The following is an 18,992-nucleotide window of genomic DNA, read 5'->3' as shown; positions in this document are numbered from 1 at the left end:
ACTTCGACTGTCTTCTGCTCAACTAGTTCTCCCCTGGAGATGAATCTCATCATTTCTGTCACATCGAGCACCTTTATATTCTCATGCAACAAAGTTTCAAAAGCTCTGAAGCGTATTTCAAACTCGCACATGTTGACATCCTTCGGCTTGTAGCATTTTTGTTTTTCTAACAGACGCAGCATCTTTTCGCGTATATGATCGGCTAGAAATTGATATGGAAATTTAATAAACAGCACATTTTTTGAGTTTGTCAATTATAAGGAAACACTAGTTTTTTACCTCTTTAACATGCACATTAATATTTTTATGTCGAAAATGTAATAAACGCATTAACCGAAACAGTCAAAATTTAACCTACGTAAAATTTGTATCTGCTTCCTCTTTTCCTCTTGATCGAAGAAGTAGTAGATATTGTTCATGATTGAACTCGCCAAGATATCAACCAACTTCTTGTTCCTCCTGTCCAAGTTGTTCAGTCTAATCTCCGTTAGCCGGAGTTTCATCGCGTCGTCGATTTCGTCCATGGTTACTGCGGAAAAATTAGATTTACGTTTGATTGATCGTTACGAAATATATTTTACTGTCAGGCCAAGAGTTAAAATCTTTTTTTACAAAATCTGTGTCCTATAATGGTACACGTCATTATTAAATATTAATTGCCTGCAGTTACTATCCTTAGTTTGATGCTAGGACGCAAAAGTTATCCTCTGGTATGGCACGATGATGTGCACAGACACATCACCCTGAATAATTAAGGGCTGAAAATACAAGATGTTTACTATCAAATGGCTCAAACTATGCGCTGTTATTAGAATTTAATTGATAAAAGTGAGATTTCGGTCCAACGAGACGAAGCTCAATTTTAATGGGCCAGTGACGCGTTTATCGTATCTTCAGGATGGAATAAAATATATAAGTATTTACAGAATTTGAAGTTGGGTACACAGCTATTAGTTAACGATAAAGAAAAGTAATATAACTAAGAAAATAACTCTCTTACGTTGAAATTTGTCGCGTGGATCGAACAGACGCACACGGAGCGTCGCATTTGTGTCTCACCAGCCGTTGAGCAACTATTTGTGAGGGGATGGATAAACACACAAGGGGAGACATCTCAGGGCGTATTTTTTAACTTACAAATCCCTTCAGAAAGATGGTTGTTGTTTCTTATTTACATTACATTTCTTCTAAAAACAAACCAAGGAAAAAACGAAGCATTTTAAATCTGCAATTATCATCAGAGTGTAACAAGTTACAGTATACAGTCGATTTGAGTAATAGATGTTAGCTCACACGTAAAATCAGAAAATAATATTAATTTTTTCATTTTTTTTATGATTTTCCTGAATTTTTTATTTTTGATAAAGTAAGCATTGGAGACTTGGGTAAAATAGTGGGTTTTATTGTTTTTTTTTTTGCAGCGGAAAGTGCCTTAAAATTAAATTTACTACAAAAGTATTCGCGGTGGCTTTGAGCACCAAAGTACTTATGCAACTGGTGTGATTCAAATGTGTATTCCCTTAATATTTCATGCACATTTATCAGGTCAAATCTGTAATTGGTCGCAGCGTAAATCTTTTTCAATATTAGCAGGATTACACAGGCCCACCGAAAATCGTGATATACGTGCACTTGCTATAAAATGAGCATTTCCAGCATCGTGTCTCCACTGTAAACTTATTGACAGCTCATTCAGTGGAGCAGAAAGTGTCATCCTCGAACTTCCTCTTCTGCCCCTCTCACTTAGTGCCGGGCAGAACGACGGCGGTCATTAGCGACCAAATTAATCACCGAGCAGCCGCTTTTCATTCCACTGAGAGACGTCGAAAGCCATTTCTCGCAGTTCAATCCTCTCAATCGTAGACTCTGGTCTGGCGCGTACAGAATTGGATTTTTTGCGCACCCACTGCTCTCTGCTCGGATGATGGAGCCAGGACAAAAATGAAATAAAAATGTGGGCGCGCGTGCGTCCCAGAGTGGCACTTTGTTCGTAAAAGCTTTGCGCGGTGGGACGTTGTGCTTGGTGAATAATCGCGGCAAAATTATCGTCTGCTTGCTCGACTGCTTTTTTCTTTTAACTCGATTTTTTCCGTGTTCCGCTGGCGTGCCCTCGATTGCCGGTCTCTTAACTTAGTTTATCTCAAGGGTCGAAAAATGCTCCTTCTGCCACCTAAATTAGGAATTATCTATCGCTTGCCCTATTTGCTTTAAAATATTGGTATCTCATCTTTGCCATTTGCATTATGTTCAGCAATTGACCATTTGTATAAACCGAAGCCGCCAACAGATGGCGCAAGCATAGACTTTCTTAATAATTTAGTTTTAATTCACTTTCGCTGTGATTTCAGACTCAATCCTGTCACTGTGCATTCTTCACTTAATTATATTTTCTTTTGATGTGCTGAAAACCAAAATCAGTCCAGCCATTCGCCGTAGAAACGCTAGAAAATATTTTTTAGTTAAAAAAACTATATTTCATGATTCTACGGCGAATGGCTTAAACGATTTTGGTTTTCAGATTGTCAAAAGAAAAGATAATTAAGTGAAGAATGCACAGTGACAGGATTGAGTCTGAAATCGCAGCGGAAGTGCCTTAAAACTAAACTTTAAACAACTGGTCAATTGCTAAACATGATTTAAAATTTGTTTAAAACTGTGTGAAACTCAAATATTGTTGGTGATATAGTTGAGTGATGGATTTTTACACGTGAAATGAAAATTCCATATTATTATGCAATTTAGAATTTTTATTAGCATGAAAGGAAAGGGAGAGTTCGCATGGTCTAACTCCACATATGAAATTTAACTGTACACTGCAAGTCAGGGGTGAGAAAATCTCACCCCGCTGCATGTCACTGCTGCGCGGTGCGAAAAATTCACCTTTGACCTCTCAGGTATAGTGACATACGGCGGTGTGAGATTTTCTCACTGCAGCGCAGTGACATTTTCTCAACCCTGGCCTACAGTGTCCAATAATCGACACTTTCTTTGATTAAAATTCGCTTCGCCTCGGCAAAAACAAATTTCGGTGCTTGAAAGCCGTAAGGAAATCGAAAATTGTTTCATCTTTAAGTTCCTTGCAAACAGAAGCGGTCAGACAGTTGCAGTAACTTGGGTCTGGTGTCATATCTTCTATTTGTTTTCCTTCCTCGATATTGTTCCAGGAGCTGCACCCACAGCACATAAAAAAACTGACCTCGGACAGTTTTGGGATGAAAGCCATGGAGTTCTTGATCAGCTTGCACATGGCCGAGAAGAGGCAAAAATTTTCACCTTCTAAGTAGTTGTTTTCGAGAGGGACATAGGGTCTTCTGCCTACGTACTTTAACGTGACCAGCTTGCGAAGGATTTCCCCATTTGGGATGAGTCCGGAGACGTTTTCGATGTCTCTCTGGTTGAAACTGTTTCCAAACATCTCAAGTGTCTCCAGATCAGGGGCTGCCAAAATATTGGAGATATGGGCTTGTTTTGACCTGATGAGAAAAAAAACGATTTTTAAAATTCAAATACGGACACATTTTATCAGATAACTAACTCCTGAGGTTTCCAGTAGAGCTGCTTCAATTTTGCAAAATCAGAAAGGAAATTGGTGTCATCATCCACAATCACATTTTGCAGCTTCAGAACTTCCAAATTAGGGCAGAGTTCAAATATTTGGCGGAATAGTACACCTTCCATCTCGGAGAGAACCAACGTTCGCAGATTTGCGCCGTATTGTGCCAAGAATGGTTCTATTGCTGTTGAAGAAGAGTGGCAGATCTGGAGGCTTTCAATTATTGGAAATTGGAGCAAGTTACTCCAATCTTTCTCCTTATTCATCTTATCGACCTGAAATCAAGCATAGGAATATGGTTATAGTTACAAAAAAGAAACAATTAAATTTGATTTGATCACTTTTCCAAGTGTCAATAAATAAAATTAGGTGTGGAAAAATAATTACCCGTAAGTGAGTTACTGAAGGAAACTTGAGTTGCATGCCTTCCACTCCCTGAGCAGTTGTTAGGTGCTGCAGACTTTTCCTGATCGTGTCTCCAATCTCGAATATCTCTTTTGATCGTGTTCCAGCTGTGTGGTCGGCCATTTGTTTGAACACTTTCAGGTTAGGCAGTCTGTCGATGCACAGGCTTTTAAACAAGGTTTGGTAATGAAAGTATGTGTCGTTTGCCGAACACACATTTTGTTCTTTAAAAAGTAGCACTCGTAGGTTGTAGAGGCTTTTTACAAGATGTTCTATATTCTCGATGGGGTCGGTCGGGTATATGTCAATGTTCTCAACTTGGACGTGCTGTAGGTTTGGAATTTTCTCTCTGCACAAAAACGTAAGATCCACTAATCGAATGTTGCATCCCAGCATTTCCAATTTCTTCACATTTTTCAAATCTCGCATCAACAGGGACGAGGTATCAAAGAGACACTTTCTAGGTGTAATTCGTTTGAGGTCCATCCTTATTGACTCGACTTCGGGAGATTTTGATTCGATAATTTCCATGACCTAAAATTTAAAGACATGAGTAAGAAAGTTTCTATGAATATAATCTTTATGTACTACCTTGCTAAACATGCGTTTTCGTGTCTCGCGGTCGAGGGGACAGTAACTCATCAGCGCCTGCAGGTCAATTTTGTTCGCTGGTAACAAACTCTTAAAGGCCTCGTAGCGTCGATCGAATTCCTCGACGCTTTGCTGACCAGGGAGACACATCTGGCCTTCAAACTCTCTCGTCAGATGATCTAGCAGCTGGTCTGCTGTAATAAAATAAATTTAAATTTTACTCGCTTGCAGGTTTTAATTTTATGGCGATAAGTGAACTAGAGTTTAAATAATTAAAATTTAGTTTTTAACCCCTCTTTCTATAATCCTCACTCAATGTTAAATAAAATGTCGATACATGATGATACACAACCATACTAAACTTGTTAGCAGGTGATTTACCTTTTTGGTATGTACAAAAACGGAAAAAATATCCTCCTTTTATTAAATTGGTTATGTAGTACTCATATTTGGCTGTCTTCAACCAAAATATTAACAAAGAGAACTCTTGGTTTATTTTCCCCAATTAATTTTTTTAAATAAGAGCGTAAGTAAAAAAATTAAAAAATATATATTTTATTGTCTCTGGCTTTAGCGGAACACCAATAGAAATTTGAAGATAAATAAAAATCACGTTTAATCTAAACTTACGTAAGTTAGCGGTAACGAGCTGAGGGCCGTTGATCCTCCCATCGAGGATGTTCTTCAGGACCTCTTTACAGGCCCGATCGAGTAAGCTCTGCAATTTGACCAGTCTCGCTTCAGCGTTATCCAGCTTCATTCTGTCGATCATCACGTCCATGATGTCTATATTGAACAATAATAGTCTGAAAAATTCAAGAAAGAAAAATATTTTTATACATTTTTTGGTACTTTACACGAGAGAGGTCAAGTCAAGTGAGCAGTTTTAGAAATTCTAAGCCCTTTCAAATATTCCGAAAATGAATTCCACTTGGATATTGCAAGTTTCCGAGTGAATATTATTTTTCAAATGAAGTAAATAATATCATGGGAGTACTCAGCACCAGGAAATAAATGACACGTACACGTCTATAGAGAAGCGTTCATGCGGTTTGCTCCAGCTGAACGCACTATATTCTCGCTCGTATGTTTCAGGTTGTAGGGCTGTAACGAATAATTGTAATTACATACTCGTTGAATATTTTGTATAACTGTTTCGCCATCTAAGGGATATATTTGGAAATATTTGTAATTCGCTATTGATAATGTTCGTGAGCCGGCAAGAGCAAATGCTCAAGCCTTGCAGAAGGAGTGCGTGTGGTGATAAATATGTGACATTCCTTGTGAGTTACATTGTATTTCCAAATATATCCCTTTTAGATGGCGAAACATAACAGGCATACTAAATATTCAACGAGTGATTACAATTATTCGTTACAGGGGAGAGAAGGATCAGGGAAGAGCCTGCATTTTGTAGCACACGATATAAATTTGAATTTGGATGATTGAATTGCGGGCTTTGTTGGGGTTTAACTCTGAAAATTTGAAATCCCTTTGCTTAATTGGTTTTTTGAAACAACGGTAAAAAAATAAACAATTAAATATTAATGAAAACTGCCGGGGGAAAAATTGGCTTCTGCCTCTCTGGCCGTCATTTTACTATTAAAAATGGATCTGCCGCCGGAAAAAAATTGCTCACACTGACCCAACCGTCTCCGCCGGCCGAAAATCCGCCGGATTCAGACCTCGAATTCTGCCGTCTCAAAATATTAAACTTTTTAAGCTTAAAAGACTTACTTAATTATTGGAGAGGGTTGATAAAGTCGACGTTTTGTAAGCTGTTAACGCAGTGTGATGCAACTGAGCAAAGCTAAACGCCAACGAGGGGGAGAGGGTACTTTCGATCCCTTAACACAACCACACATACCTTTCGGGTCAGGAGAGACCTCTGATGAGGGAAAAAACGGGAAGTGTTTGTAGCGGCAATCTTACAAATATATTTTACTAGTGATTTTTCTTGAGAAATTGTCATGTTGAGACCGTGGTAAATTCCGCTCGATATAGAATACTTGTAGCCCAATTTCTCAAAACACAGCCTTATATAGAAATTAATACAGATATTCAGCCAGAACATTTTGGCTCGATCAATAAGCGGTCAGACGCCTACCGCGTTAATTTGGCCAAGATTATTTGCTATCATCTTCCAACAATCTATCAATTTAGGACAATTGTTAACACAAATTCCAATTTTGATTGGATTATTGGTCGATTCACGCAGTTTTTGACCGTTTTTAGACGGCTTTTCCAGTTCCAGATTATTTTTAGCATTGAGATATTTTAAACAATTTCAAGATTTTTGCTTGTTTGACGATTATTGGAGACAACAAAAATTATCAGACCAAAAAAGGTTGAAAAAAATTGGAATTTTTGCAAGAAAAATATAACTTTTATGGTAATACCAATTATTTGAGCTTTTAGATGGCTTCAAAGGCATATATAAAGTTTTGGACATTCTATTTTTAATATTAAATGACAAAAATAATCGATATTCGTGCACATTCCATTAACAAGGAAAATAAGCCTTATAAAATCAATTACAACAGGGAAATAAAAAGCATAATATTTTTTTATGGTACTGTCTAATCAAATAAGTGGAATATAATCCACCTTTGTTCGTCTTCGTCACTGTTTGATGACGATTGCTGGCCGGCTCAGCTTCCAAGAGCCAACACCAACAAAAGCTATTCATTGATAAAATTTTGTCAAATCTTATCTATTAAGGATAAGGCGTGCCCGTTATCCGGTATTTCTTTAGCAAACAGGCAATATATAAAGACAGATGTCTGTGATGGCCAAAATCTCTAATTTCCCTCTCGATTGTGCTATTTTTTCAGAAGTAAGAAATGGAAGCGGTGAACGGGTCAGATTTCGGCGCCGTGCTGGAGCAGTGTCCGCCAGGGCTGCTGCTGCCCTTCCTCGAGGAGTCCAACTGGCGGGTCAGCGTCAGGGCCACCCTCTACATCATGGGGCTGCTGTACTGCTTCCTCGGCATCGCCATCGTTGCCGACGTCTTCATGGGCGCCATCGAGATCATTACCAGTAAAACGAGAAAAGTCTACCTCGCATCCAACACGCAGGGACAGGATTCCGATGTCGTTGAGGTAAAGTCCACACTTATCAATTTTATTTATTAAATATAAATATGAAAATCCGTGGTTTTCCGCCCCTATTTTTTGCACCAAACTTTGAACAATTTTTGTGGTGCAGACCTCAGTAAAAAAATTCTTCTAGCTTTGTTTTCAAAGACAAAATTTTTGGACAAATTACAAATCCAATTTTTGTTCAATGGCGATTGTTTTGGTTAAATCCTATTGACGATCGAGACATAACGATTAGTGGGGAGTTACCACTTATACTTAATATTTACACTGATTTTTTGGGCCTATAATTATTTAAAAATTAAAATGATTTACATTAAAAACAATAAAGATTTGCCACGACATTTTTCATATTATCTATTTTTTTATATTTAGGTGTAGAAATATATTTCATTTCTGTTTTAAAAATTACTAGCAGGCTATTAAATGTTTTAATCCGCTGGAAATTCAGAATTTAGTGTTTAAAAATACCATAAAATTGGAAAAAAGAGGAATATTTTTTTAAATAGCTGGAATGAAAACAATCCTATTTAATTCCCCCAAAGAGTTTTGCGCTGCAATATTAAAAAATTATCATAATTAAATCCCCAGTTGCAAGAGCAAACAATAATTACAAGCTAAAACTGAAAAATCTATTTGTTCATGTCCAAGGGCTTTCTAAAATAATCGCCCTTTTTAATTAATTTATTTCCGAAATTAATTTCCACGCGCTTATTGTTGTTCAGCTGATTCAGTTTGTTCGTTTTATTTTGATTCAAGGTTCGAATATGGAACGACACAGTGGCAAACCTGACGCTGATGGCACTGGGCTCGTCGGCGCCGGAGATTTTGCTGTCGTGCATCGAAATCATCGGGAAGAACTTCGAGGCGGGCGAGTTGGGCCCCGGCACGATCGTTGGCTCGGCCGCGTTCAACCTGCTGATAATCTCGGCCGTGTGCGTCGGCGGCATCCCCGAGGGCGAGACCAGGAGCATCCGCATGATAAAGGTTAATTGAGTTCACTCCCTATATGTGTGCTTTTCGCAATCCGCTGGGACGCGTTGCGCGTTCAAAACCCTATTCTGCATTATTTCCACGTCGGCCGCTTTTGCTGGCGCGTGCAACTTTTTGTTCGTATTTACATGCGTGTGGGGAATTTTATTTACAGATGAAAACATCAGTTAATTTAAATTAAAAAAACCACTTTAAGTTTGAAAAATTAATATGTTAAATCGCGCAACGAATCTTCGTGCAAAAAATAGCAAGACTGGAAATCGGAATCAGGTCCTTTTCCGGTTTTTGTACGGAACTAGAAATATTTTAACCGGAACAGGATTTTCAACTGTTCAGATTTTTCCAGTTTTACCTTTTTGAATTATATAATAGTAATAATTATTCCCCGCAGCAAAAAAGTAGGCTGAAAATTTCAGCGTTGTTATATTTAGATTACGGAATTTCCAACAAAAACATGACATATTCGATTTTCTGTGCTTTTTGGACCTTTAAATCTCGGGTTCTAACAATCAGAATTGCGAAAACTACCCACTATTAGACTCGACTCGACCTCCTCTGACCAGCTGAAGGGTTTAGGAGGTGCATACACCCATTCCCCTTCATCCCCATTAATCCAATTTTGATAAAAAGCGACCACCGTTCCTGACGCCGCTCACTGTCGCGTCGTAAAAGCCGTATGGAAAATTAAGGGTTGAGAGTAAACACCCCTAAACCCTTCGGTTACTCAGAGAAGGTTGAGACGAGTCCAACGGGGGATAATTTTCGCAATTTGGATGCCTAGAACTCGAGATTTGGAGGCGCAAAAAATAACTAAAACACGTAAAAAACTGAATATTCAAAATTTGTTATTTTTGCATCTCCAAATCTCGGCTTCTAATCGTCAGAATTGCAAGAACTACCCACTGACAGACTCATTTTGACCTCCACTGTCTAGCTAAAGTTTTTAAGGGGTGCTTACCTCCATCCCCTTTCATCCCCATTAATCCAAATTTGATAAAAAGCGACCACCGTTCCTGGTGTCGCTCACTGTGGCGTCTTTCAAGCCGCATGGCAACTTAAGGGTGGAGAGCAAACACCCCTACACCTTTCAGCTACTCAGATGAGATAGAAAGGAGTCCAACGATGGATAGTTTTTGCAATTTTGATGCTTAGAACTCGAGATTTGGAGGCGCAAAAAATACCAAAAACACGAAAAAATAGGAAATATTCAAATTTCGTCATTTTTGCAACTCCAAATCTCGGGTTCTAACTATCAGAATTGTAAAAACTACCCACTGTTAGACTCGTATCAACCTCCTCTGAGCAACTGAAGTGTTTAAGGGGTGATTACCCCCATCCCCTTTCATCCCCATTGATCCAATTTTGATAAAAAGCGACCACCGTTCCTGGCGCCGCTCACTGTGGCGTCTTTCAAGCAGCATGGCAACTTAAGGGTGGAGAGCAAACACCTTCAAACCCTTTAGCTACTCAGAGGGGGTTGAGACGAGTCCAACGAAGGGTAGTTTTTGCAATTGTGATACTTAGAACTCAAGATTTGGAGGCGCGAAAAATACCAAAAACACGAAAAAATAGGAAATATTCAAATTTCGTCTTTTTTGCAACTCCAAATCTCGGGTTCTAACCATCAGAATTGCAAAAACTACCCACTATTAGACTCGTATCAACCTCCACTATCCAGCTAAAATGTTTAAGTGGTGCTTACCCCCATCCCTTTTCAACCCCATAGATACAACTTTGATAATAAGCGACCACCGTTCCGCGCTTTTTATAATTTTTAAACACATTTTTATTGATCAACTGCTTTTATTGCATTACACAATTCAATTAAATTTCAATTTTCGCCCTTTTTCGATCAACTTTCATGAATTTTTATTCTCTCATTCTTCAGGTGTTCGGCGTAACAACGGTGTTCAGCCTGCTGGCGTACATCTGGCTGCTGGTGGTCGTGGCGGTCACGTCTCCAGGGGAGGTGGCTGTGTGGGAGGCGGTGGTCACGTTCATGCTGTTCCCGCTGCTGGTGATTGTGGCGTTCGCCACGGACCGCGGATTCATCTGCGGCGTGACCCGCGAGCCGGGTCAAAAGCAAATCGAGTTGGAGCAGCCAGACGGTATGGGCGAGGGTTCGTATTCACTCGGGGACGCCTGCAGTTGTTGTTGCACCCCCTGACGCGGCATGCGGCGACTGGGCTTGCACCCTTAGCGCGCGCTGCCGGGGCGAAGCACAAACACTCCGCTGCGCGTGCACCACCTTTCTTAAACCCCTCTTAGCTGCAAATTGGAGTAGAGAGCACACCCAACCAACGCATCCCACCTCCGACTAATAACTTATGGTGTCAGGTGTTTCTATCAGATTGTGTTTTAATTCATAATATATTGGTGGTGGATTTTTACTTTTTAGGGCTGTGAAATTTGCTTAAAGATCGTCTTTATGACGAAGTTTCTGAGCTCACCAATCGATTCTTGAGGGTCGAAGTGGATATTTTTTTCCGACCAAAAAGTCCAGCGCAACGTGCGAACTTTTTTCCCGCCAAAACAATATATGAATTCATGTTTTTGGCGGTAAAATAAGTTCTACTTGTGCTACGCACATAGCTCTGCACATTGTGGTCGGAACAAATATCCATTTTACCTAATTCGACCCTCAAGAACCGATTTGTGGGCTCAGAAACTTTGTCAAAGATGCTTTTTAATTTTAAATTGTGATTTGTTTAATCTCTCATCAAATTATCTCCGATTATTTATTTCAAAGGCGGGATTTTTTATAACTTGGATTTTTTGAAGCCAAATGTGTATGATTTAAAAGGATTTCTAGCTGTCTCATTCCTAAAACACTCACAAAATAAAATTCTTAAACAGGTGGTGCTTAATTTCAGTTTTTGGTGTAATTTGTTGAATTTTAAATTGATTAAAACCTTGAAAATAATTAAATCTATGGTCAAAATTTCACCATTTAACATTTTGTGGTAAAATGAGGGCTGAAAAATGACTGAAGTTTTAAAATTTGATTTATTCATATTATTTTCGTTGAAATTTGATAAACTATATTATAAAAATAACAATAATCGATACATTGGTCATTTTTCCTCTCTGGGGAAAATGTACCCTTTTTGTAACTCAATCTCGTAAGGCAAAAATCTGTAAGGTGCATCACAAAAATCTAAGGGGAAAAATTTCACAGCCTAGTTACATTTATAATGAATGTTTTTATATTAAAAATAAAACTTAGACTTTTTACAATAATATTAACCTAAAGCTTGCTAACTTAATTGTAATTATATGTAAAAAAAATTGTATTCCAGTGTTTGATAATCAACAGTTGGGAATGAATTTGGAACTTTATCTCTACCCAGGCATTAAATAGAATGTCGTGCCAGTATTTTCACTTTTTCAAACCAACAGGGGACAAAATGATCTCAAAGAGGGGCTTCTTCAAGAACGGCGTCCTAGAAAAAGACGCGTTGGTGGCGTTTGTGAAGGAGGTGAAAAGGTATCCGGGCCTGTCAGACGAGGACGCAGCTCTGCTCGCCGCCCAAAAGTAAATCAATCATTCATCCGTTCATTAAAAAAATAATCTTCAACTTTTGTTTGAGTCAGATTGGTCGACTCGCAGCCCCACTCGAAGATGTGGTACCGCATCGGCGCCGTGAGGAACTTGTCCGGAGGCAGGAAAACGCAGCTCAAACTGACCAAAAAGCTCAAAGAGGTAAATTTCCCGCCTCTTTCACCGCACAAATTCAGGGATTTTATTGACCATTTTTAGTCTAGTTTCGGTGAAAGCTGTATAATAGAGGTGCATGTGGTTCTAGAGCATGTGTTTCGGACAAAAGGATTTATTGTGGCTGATTAATCATTTCAAATCTCTGTCTGTTTCTAAAATTTCGCGGCTCGCAGAAATTGGATTCCAGGTTGCAACTGGTGAGCATTTCAGGATCTGCGTCACACATCCGCTTTCCATTTTCACTCTTTGACCAAATTTTTATCATTGATATTTTATTTTCATGCTTCTCTGTTGGTGCAGATTTAACAAAATGAGGCGCTTTTTTAATTCAAAATTCGTTTTGTTTTTCTTCCACTAACCGCTCTCGACTTATTTGGGAATTTCAGTTGCGTTATTTGGCTTTTTTCTAATTTATTTGATGGAAAGTTCCAGCAATAATAAATTATTTCATAATTTTTTTGAAAAGGACGGGAAGACAAAGTTGATAATGTAAGACATTGGTAAAAATTAGTGAAGACTTTGTTGAAATCACCAAATCGGTTTTAAAAACGTAGTATCATCCTTTATTTTTATGTTTGGTTGCTTATAATTAGACACCAATCTCGCTTTTCTGTGACTCAACCCAACGTTCTCCCAAAAACTCACCTAACGATGCACGAGGGTGAATTTAACCCCAAAATTAGAAGTGAAATCGGTCGATTTTGGATTCGTTAGTATAGATTTTGTGAGGTTTAAGTCAAAAACCGAGAAAAAATAAAGATTTTAGCTCAAATTTAATTTTATCAAGTTGCGAAAATCCACGTTTTTAATTATTTAAAAATTAATGAGCTGAATACATCACTCCAATTGTTTGATATTTGTTTAGCCCACTTAGTTGGGCTACATTTTGAGCAAAAATATTTGAATTGGATTTTCCTGGATTTACTGGAAGTGACCCCGGGAAGAAACAATTCTAAAGAATTTATCGTCAAGCCAAATTGAATCTTTTTTGGTTGTGGTCTGTAGCATCACCCTGGCACACGACTTTTTCAAACACCACCCCGCAGATCCGAGGAAGTTATAGGGGTTGGAACCTCTAATGGGGTTGTGTTTCGTTTTCGTTGCCTCAGAATTTGGGGCTTCATGCTACCAAATTTTGAGGCAAATCCGCCAACCTCTGCCAAGCAGTTGTACACTTGAAAAATACTGCCCAGAAATATTTTAATTTATTTATTTGATTTTTGTTATTTCTTTTGGTTTTGTTGAATTTCTATCATCTTTTAAATTTTTTTCTCTGCTTTTCATGTGAATTAACTTCCATGAATGAATTTATAATTAATATAATTTCAACCTAATATTCTTCCACGCTATTAATTTAAAAAAACATATCGATTCTTTAAATTATATTAACAAAACTGAAATTCCCAAATCCTGATTAATCCGCATGTGGGCTGTGCAGCAGTAAAATAATCGACAAAAAATCCCGCAATTCCCGACTGCAATTGATGATTCCCTTCAGGTATACGACACAATCAACGAGCACCCTGAGGCGCCGAACCTGGGCCCCGTGCCCGAGACTGACATGAGCAACGCCGTCATCGAGTTTCACGCGACCACCTGCGCCGTGGCAGAAAACATTGGAAAATTCCCGATCACCATCAGCAGGCACGGAAACATCGAGGAAATGGCCAAAGTCAGGTATGTGATGGCGTGTAGCAACAACAACATGGCAACCGCGGCAAATTAATTAATTTTTGATGGCCTGCAGAATTGAGAGCATCGACGGCACAGCAGTGGAAATCGAGGACTACATTCCAGTAGACCAAATCATCACTTTTGAGCCCAAAGAACTGCAGAAAAAGGTCAGATTTAATGAAATAAAAAAATGGGACTGTTATTTAACTGGAAAATATTAAAATGTCTTATTTTTTAAAGGATTTTTCATAATAATTCGTGGTTTAATTTTTCATTTTAATTTTTTGTCTGGTTTTAACTTTTGGTTTATTTATTTTTTGCCTGCAGAATAAAAAATTAAATGGGGATATCTAATAATACTTAAAAACGTTCTAAAAACTGAAGAAACAAAATTTTTAAATTTGATATTGGTGAATTTAGTTCAAATAAATAATTTAGTAAGGTAATTTGTAGAATTATTTCCATCGCAAAATCGTTAAAATATTTTAAATTGTAATAAATTAAACACTAATATTTAGGAAACCAAAATAAAATAATTTTTAACAAAATTAATTGCATCAGGTTGAGATTGAAATCGTAGACGACAACCAATGGGAGCCAGACGAGGAGTTTTTCCTGAAGCTCAGCTTGATCCCTTCCGAGGACAACACGAACGTGCAGCTGGGACACATGTCCATCATGGAAATCACGATTTTAAACGACGACGGTATGCAGTTGGTATTAATGAATCAAATTCTACTTAAAAAATTTAATTTGTGCAGAGCCTGGAGTTTTGTCGTTCAGCAAGCGCGGAATTTTGGTCCAGGAGAGTATCGGCATGGCCAGGATTCCGGTGGTGCGGACGGGCGGCGCGGACGGCGAGGTGTCCGTCAAGTGGAGGACCAAAGACAAGTCGGCCTTCAGCGGCAAAGATTTCATAGGAGGAGAAGGAATACTCACTTTCCAGCACACAGAGGTATAAAAACTAATAAAAAATGAGTTTTAATGTTTTTAAGAATTTATTTAGCTAACATATTCAAATCAATAATTTACTCTGCAATCAGATTAACTGGAATTAATTGTTAGATTAAATTTTTAATTTTTGTTTACTCATTTAGAGTTGTTGTAGCCTAAAAATAATCTTTTAATTTGTTGATTGAAATTACTGGAAAATGTACTTGATTTTGTCATAATTTGATGTATTTTTATTAATTTTTTTAGACTGAACGCATGCTTGAGATTCCCATCATTGATGACATGGAGCCAGAAAAAGACGAGCACTTTGAAGTGGAGCTATTCGAGCCGATGGGTGGCGCAAAATTGGGCCACATCGCCAGATTGGCAGTCACCATCACCAATGATGACGGTATAAGCATTAATTAAACACTCAATTTCAATAGATAATTTTATTATAATATTGTCCGTAATATCTTTATTAAATAATATATTACCAAAATATTTTGCTCACCTTAGAGGACACATGTAGAAGCATTATTTTAAATTAATCAGTTGTAAATACGCTAATACGCTGAATGTAATTTAAATTTTCTAGTAAAATAGATAAACATATTAAAATTTGTAGCAAAATTGCAAAACCATTAAATGATTTTTGTTCAATTTATTAAAGTAATTTTTTTAAAAATTAAATAAAAAAATTCCAGCCTACAATAGCATCACGGACCATCTGATGAAAATGACGAACGCGAATATGGACGCAATGCGGACGCACCAGGACACTTGGGCTTGCCAGATGAGGGACGCGATGAACGTGAACGGCGGCGACCTGGAGAACGCCACAAACATTGACTACCTCATGCACTTCCTCACCTTCGGCTGGAAGGTGCAGTTTTTATCTTAAAAAAATCAGTTAATATTTAATTGATTTCTCGGCAGGTGATTTTCTCCTTAATTCCTCCACCCAGCCTGCTCGGCGGCTGGCCGTGCTTTTTTGTGTCACTTGCCATGATCGGGGTCATCACGGCCGTCGTTGGCGATTTGGCTTCCATTTTCGGCTGCTTGGTCGGACTCGAGGACAGCGTAACAGGTACATTTTTAATTTTTTTACGTGTAGCCGATTGAAAAAAACACAGTATATTATTAAACAAGGTTGATAAACGTCGTATCTGGAAAAATTTGGGTTCGGGAAGAATTCTTTTAAATTTGTCCAAAATTCAGACCTTTAAAAAATCGCAGTATTTCTAAAAATGGTCCGATTTTGGAAAACCGCACATGGGGGGAAGTGCCCAACCAATGGTCATCGTCTGGTGCCGGAATCATCGGCCTTGGGCCCATAGGCCCCCCACTGGGCCCAAAACAATTCAATTTTTAATGTCCAAATCATGTTTTTCGGGCTTTAAAAATTAATAACTCGTCTACTATGGGTTGTAAAGTGGAAAAACAATATTCGTTGGACTTGTGGTAAATTTCTCCGTCCAATGGACCTTTAAATGGTCCCCGTGCGTCCCTACCAGCCCAAAAGCCCCAAATTTTTATGCGCCAAATGCCCCTTTTCTTCTGATTTTTTTAATTTGCTTCATTTGGTGCCAAAATTCCTGTTTTTGGCAATGATTTTCATAGGAATCCACTTTTCTTGCTTTTCTTAACTTGAAAAAAATCGTCACGGCACGCTTATTAGTATTTGGGGATCAATACGTGAGTGAATTTTGTAATAAATGAAATGAAAATACCTTAAAAAATGTGTAGGACTTTAAATTAAATTTATCTAACTCCCATTTTTTTAATATTTCAAATTACTTTTTTTCACAGCAATTACGCTAGTGGCGATGGGAACTTCGTTGCCAGACACATTCGCGAGCAAGGCGGCGGCGGTGCAGGAGAAGCACGCGGACAACGCCATCGGCAACATCACGGGCAGCAACTCCGTGAACGTGTTCCTCGGCCTGGGGCTGCCGTGGATGATGGCGGCGCTGTACCACGCGGCCAACGGCACCGTCTTCAAAGTGCCCTCGGCAGGCCTGGGCTTCAGCGTTTGCATCTTCACGATGGTGGCGCTGTTGGCCATCCTGCTGCTCATGCTCCGCCGGCAGCTCTCCATCTTCGGCAAGGCTGAGCTCGGCGGACCCTTCTGGCCTCGCGTCTTCAGCGTCTGCTGCCTCGTCGGACTCTGGTTCCTCTACGTCACCCTCTCCTCCCTCCAGGCTTACAACATCATCAAGGTCCACTTCTAAAAACAATTTCACCTCTTTGTTTTGTAAGCATATTTTAAATTGTACAAAAAAAAACTGGAGTTCATCATTTTTTTTTTAATTTTTTGTTCCTCCTTAATTTTCAGTTAAGTTTTTATTTTTTTTCGGTTAAAACATACATAAAAGGTATGTAATAATTCTAATTCTGGTAGGGGGTTTGGACTTTTTTTATTTGATGTTGCTGAAAATGCTGAAAAAATATCCAGCAACTTACCAAATTCTGATTTTTCCCCAAAAATTCGAATTTAAATGGGATAAAAAACTAATTTTGAGAATTAAACATTTAAAGTGTGGAGTTGTTTTTCATTTTTCGTTATTTATGAAATTTGAAGAATTATTTTTTCATATCCCGTAAAAAGAGCAAATTAATCTCGCCTCTTTTCCGCCTTGTGTTTGATCGTTGGAGAAAAATTGACATTGTAAATGCTATTTATTTAAAAAGAGAAAATTGAAGAGGATTTAAATTCGATAATAGTGTATTTTTGTTTGTAGCCTCTGCCAGATGGCATCACCGTCTTTTTGCAAACTTTAAGACCCATTTTTGCCCTTTCGTCTGCTTTCTAAATTAAATATCTTTTATCATGGATGCTGAAAACATGCAAAATAATTTTTTAAATAAAAGTTTGAAGGCCCGTCTTAGTGGTGAACGTTTTGCCTGTTAGTAATTAAAAAATCTATCCAGAGTAAATCCGTGCAGAGCTAACAATATGCCATTTCGTAAATTTAATTTAATAAAACTCCCTCTCAGTATGTTTTTAATTTTTTGCTCTTGTGGAAAATTGAAACGACAGAAAATACTAAACTTAGAATAATGGTTGATATCTGCATTGACAGGCCGACTATTAGAAATATTGAAAAACGTGTCTTAAATTTAAATACAGGCAAATTGACGGTGCTGTCATCTTTTGGGGGCTTTGAACACCACAGACTTTCACAACACAGAAACGTATATAATTAATTGATTATATCGTGATCGTGAAAAGCATTTTATTTACATTCCATATCTCTCACATTTTTTTAAACTCATCATCACTATATTCTAAGTTTGATTTTCGTCTTAAATGTGTAACAGCAGAAATTAATTCCTCACGTGTAAGTTCAAATTTTTTAATGTTACTAATTGTAAGGTCAGTGCAGGCAGCTATATGTGAATTTTAAAAAATGCTCATATAAAAGTAAAAATATTTTTTTTTTTGTCTTATTGAAATCTCCAATATTTGGCCTTTCGCTTCGTAATTTTCGCTTTTCTCACGCTTAAAGCAAAATTCCTTCTTTTGATATGAAATTTACTCTGAATGTGATGCAGTAATATGTCATTCTAAATCTTCTGTGTGTGTTGAGAGAGAATTAAAACGGTCAAAAACGTGTATATTATAAATATATTTGACCAATAAAAAGTACCTTAAATTATTGAATCAATGCGTACATGATTGTGTTTCATTTCTTAAACCTTTTTATTGTATACGTTTATCATTGAAGAGTGACAACAACACTGCGCCGTCAGATGTCATTCCAAGTCATTCTTCGTGAATCGACAAATATTCACGAAAACAATAATTCAATTTGGGGTAACAATATAATTGTCCAAAAATTCCATAAAAGATAATTATTTATTGGCGCAGGATGGCATGACCGGAAAAAATATTGGCCAAATTCACGCGATTGGACCACGAGAATATTATCGAGCGGAATTAACCACGATATCAACTTGACAAATTTACGGTAACTTTTCTCAAGAAAAAAAAAACATTAAATATTTATATATTTGAAAGACT

At 37.9% G+C, this 18,992-nt stretch overlaps 1 protein-coding gene across 3 annotated transcripts in view; it reads left to right on the top strand.

Moving 5' to 3' along the window:
• LOC135939407 (sodium/calcium exchanger 2-like) overlaps positions 1-18,642 on the top strand; it is a 54,573-nt gene extending 35,931 nt beyond the window's left edge. Inside the window, exons 2-15 of one of the 3 annotated variants that reach the window (XM_065483753.1) lie at positions 7,384-7,650; positions 8,407-8,634; positions 10,529-10,748; positions 12,040-12,175; positions 12,235-12,343; positions 12,532-12,555; positions 13,857-14,035; positions 14,106-14,199; positions 14,594-14,738; positions 14,794-14,987; positions 15,233-15,377; positions 15,673-15,851; positions 15,905-16,055; positions 16,778-18,642. In XM_065483753.1, the coding sequence (XP_065339825.1) occupies positions 7,393-7,650; positions 8,407-8,634; positions 10,529-10,748; positions 12,040-12,175; positions 12,235-12,343; positions 12,532-12,555; positions 13,857-14,035; positions 14,106-14,199; positions 14,594-14,738; positions 14,794-14,987; positions 15,233-15,377; positions 15,673-15,851; positions 15,905-16,055; positions 16,778-17,199 (2,484 nt within the window). In that variant the 5' untranslated portion in view covers positions 7,384-7,392 and the 3' untranslated portion in view covers positions 17,200-18,642. Of the gene's footprint in view, positions 1-7,383; positions 7,651-8,406; positions 8,635-10,528; positions 10,761-12,039; positions 12,176-12,234; positions 12,344-12,531; positions 12,556-13,856; positions 14,036-14,105; positions 14,200-14,593; positions 14,739-14,793; positions 14,988-15,232; positions 15,378-15,672; positions 15,852-15,904; positions 16,056-16,777 lie in introns of all 3 variants that reach the window. The other 2 variants (XM_065483752.1, XM_065483754.1) reach the window with 2 other exon arrangements.
• The last annotated feature ends 350 nt before the right edge of the window (positions 18,643-18,992 follow it).

The sequence above is a fragment of the Cloeon dipterum genome, chromosome 3 (genome assembly GCF_949628265.1).
Source record: "Cloeon dipterum chromosome 3, ieCloDipt1.1, whole genome shotgun sequence".
Lineage (NCBI taxonomy): Eukaryota > Metazoa > Arthropoda > Insecta > Ephemeroptera > Baetidae > Cloeon > Cloeon dipterum.
This window is presented reverse-complemented; position numbering and strand designations above follow the sequence as displayed.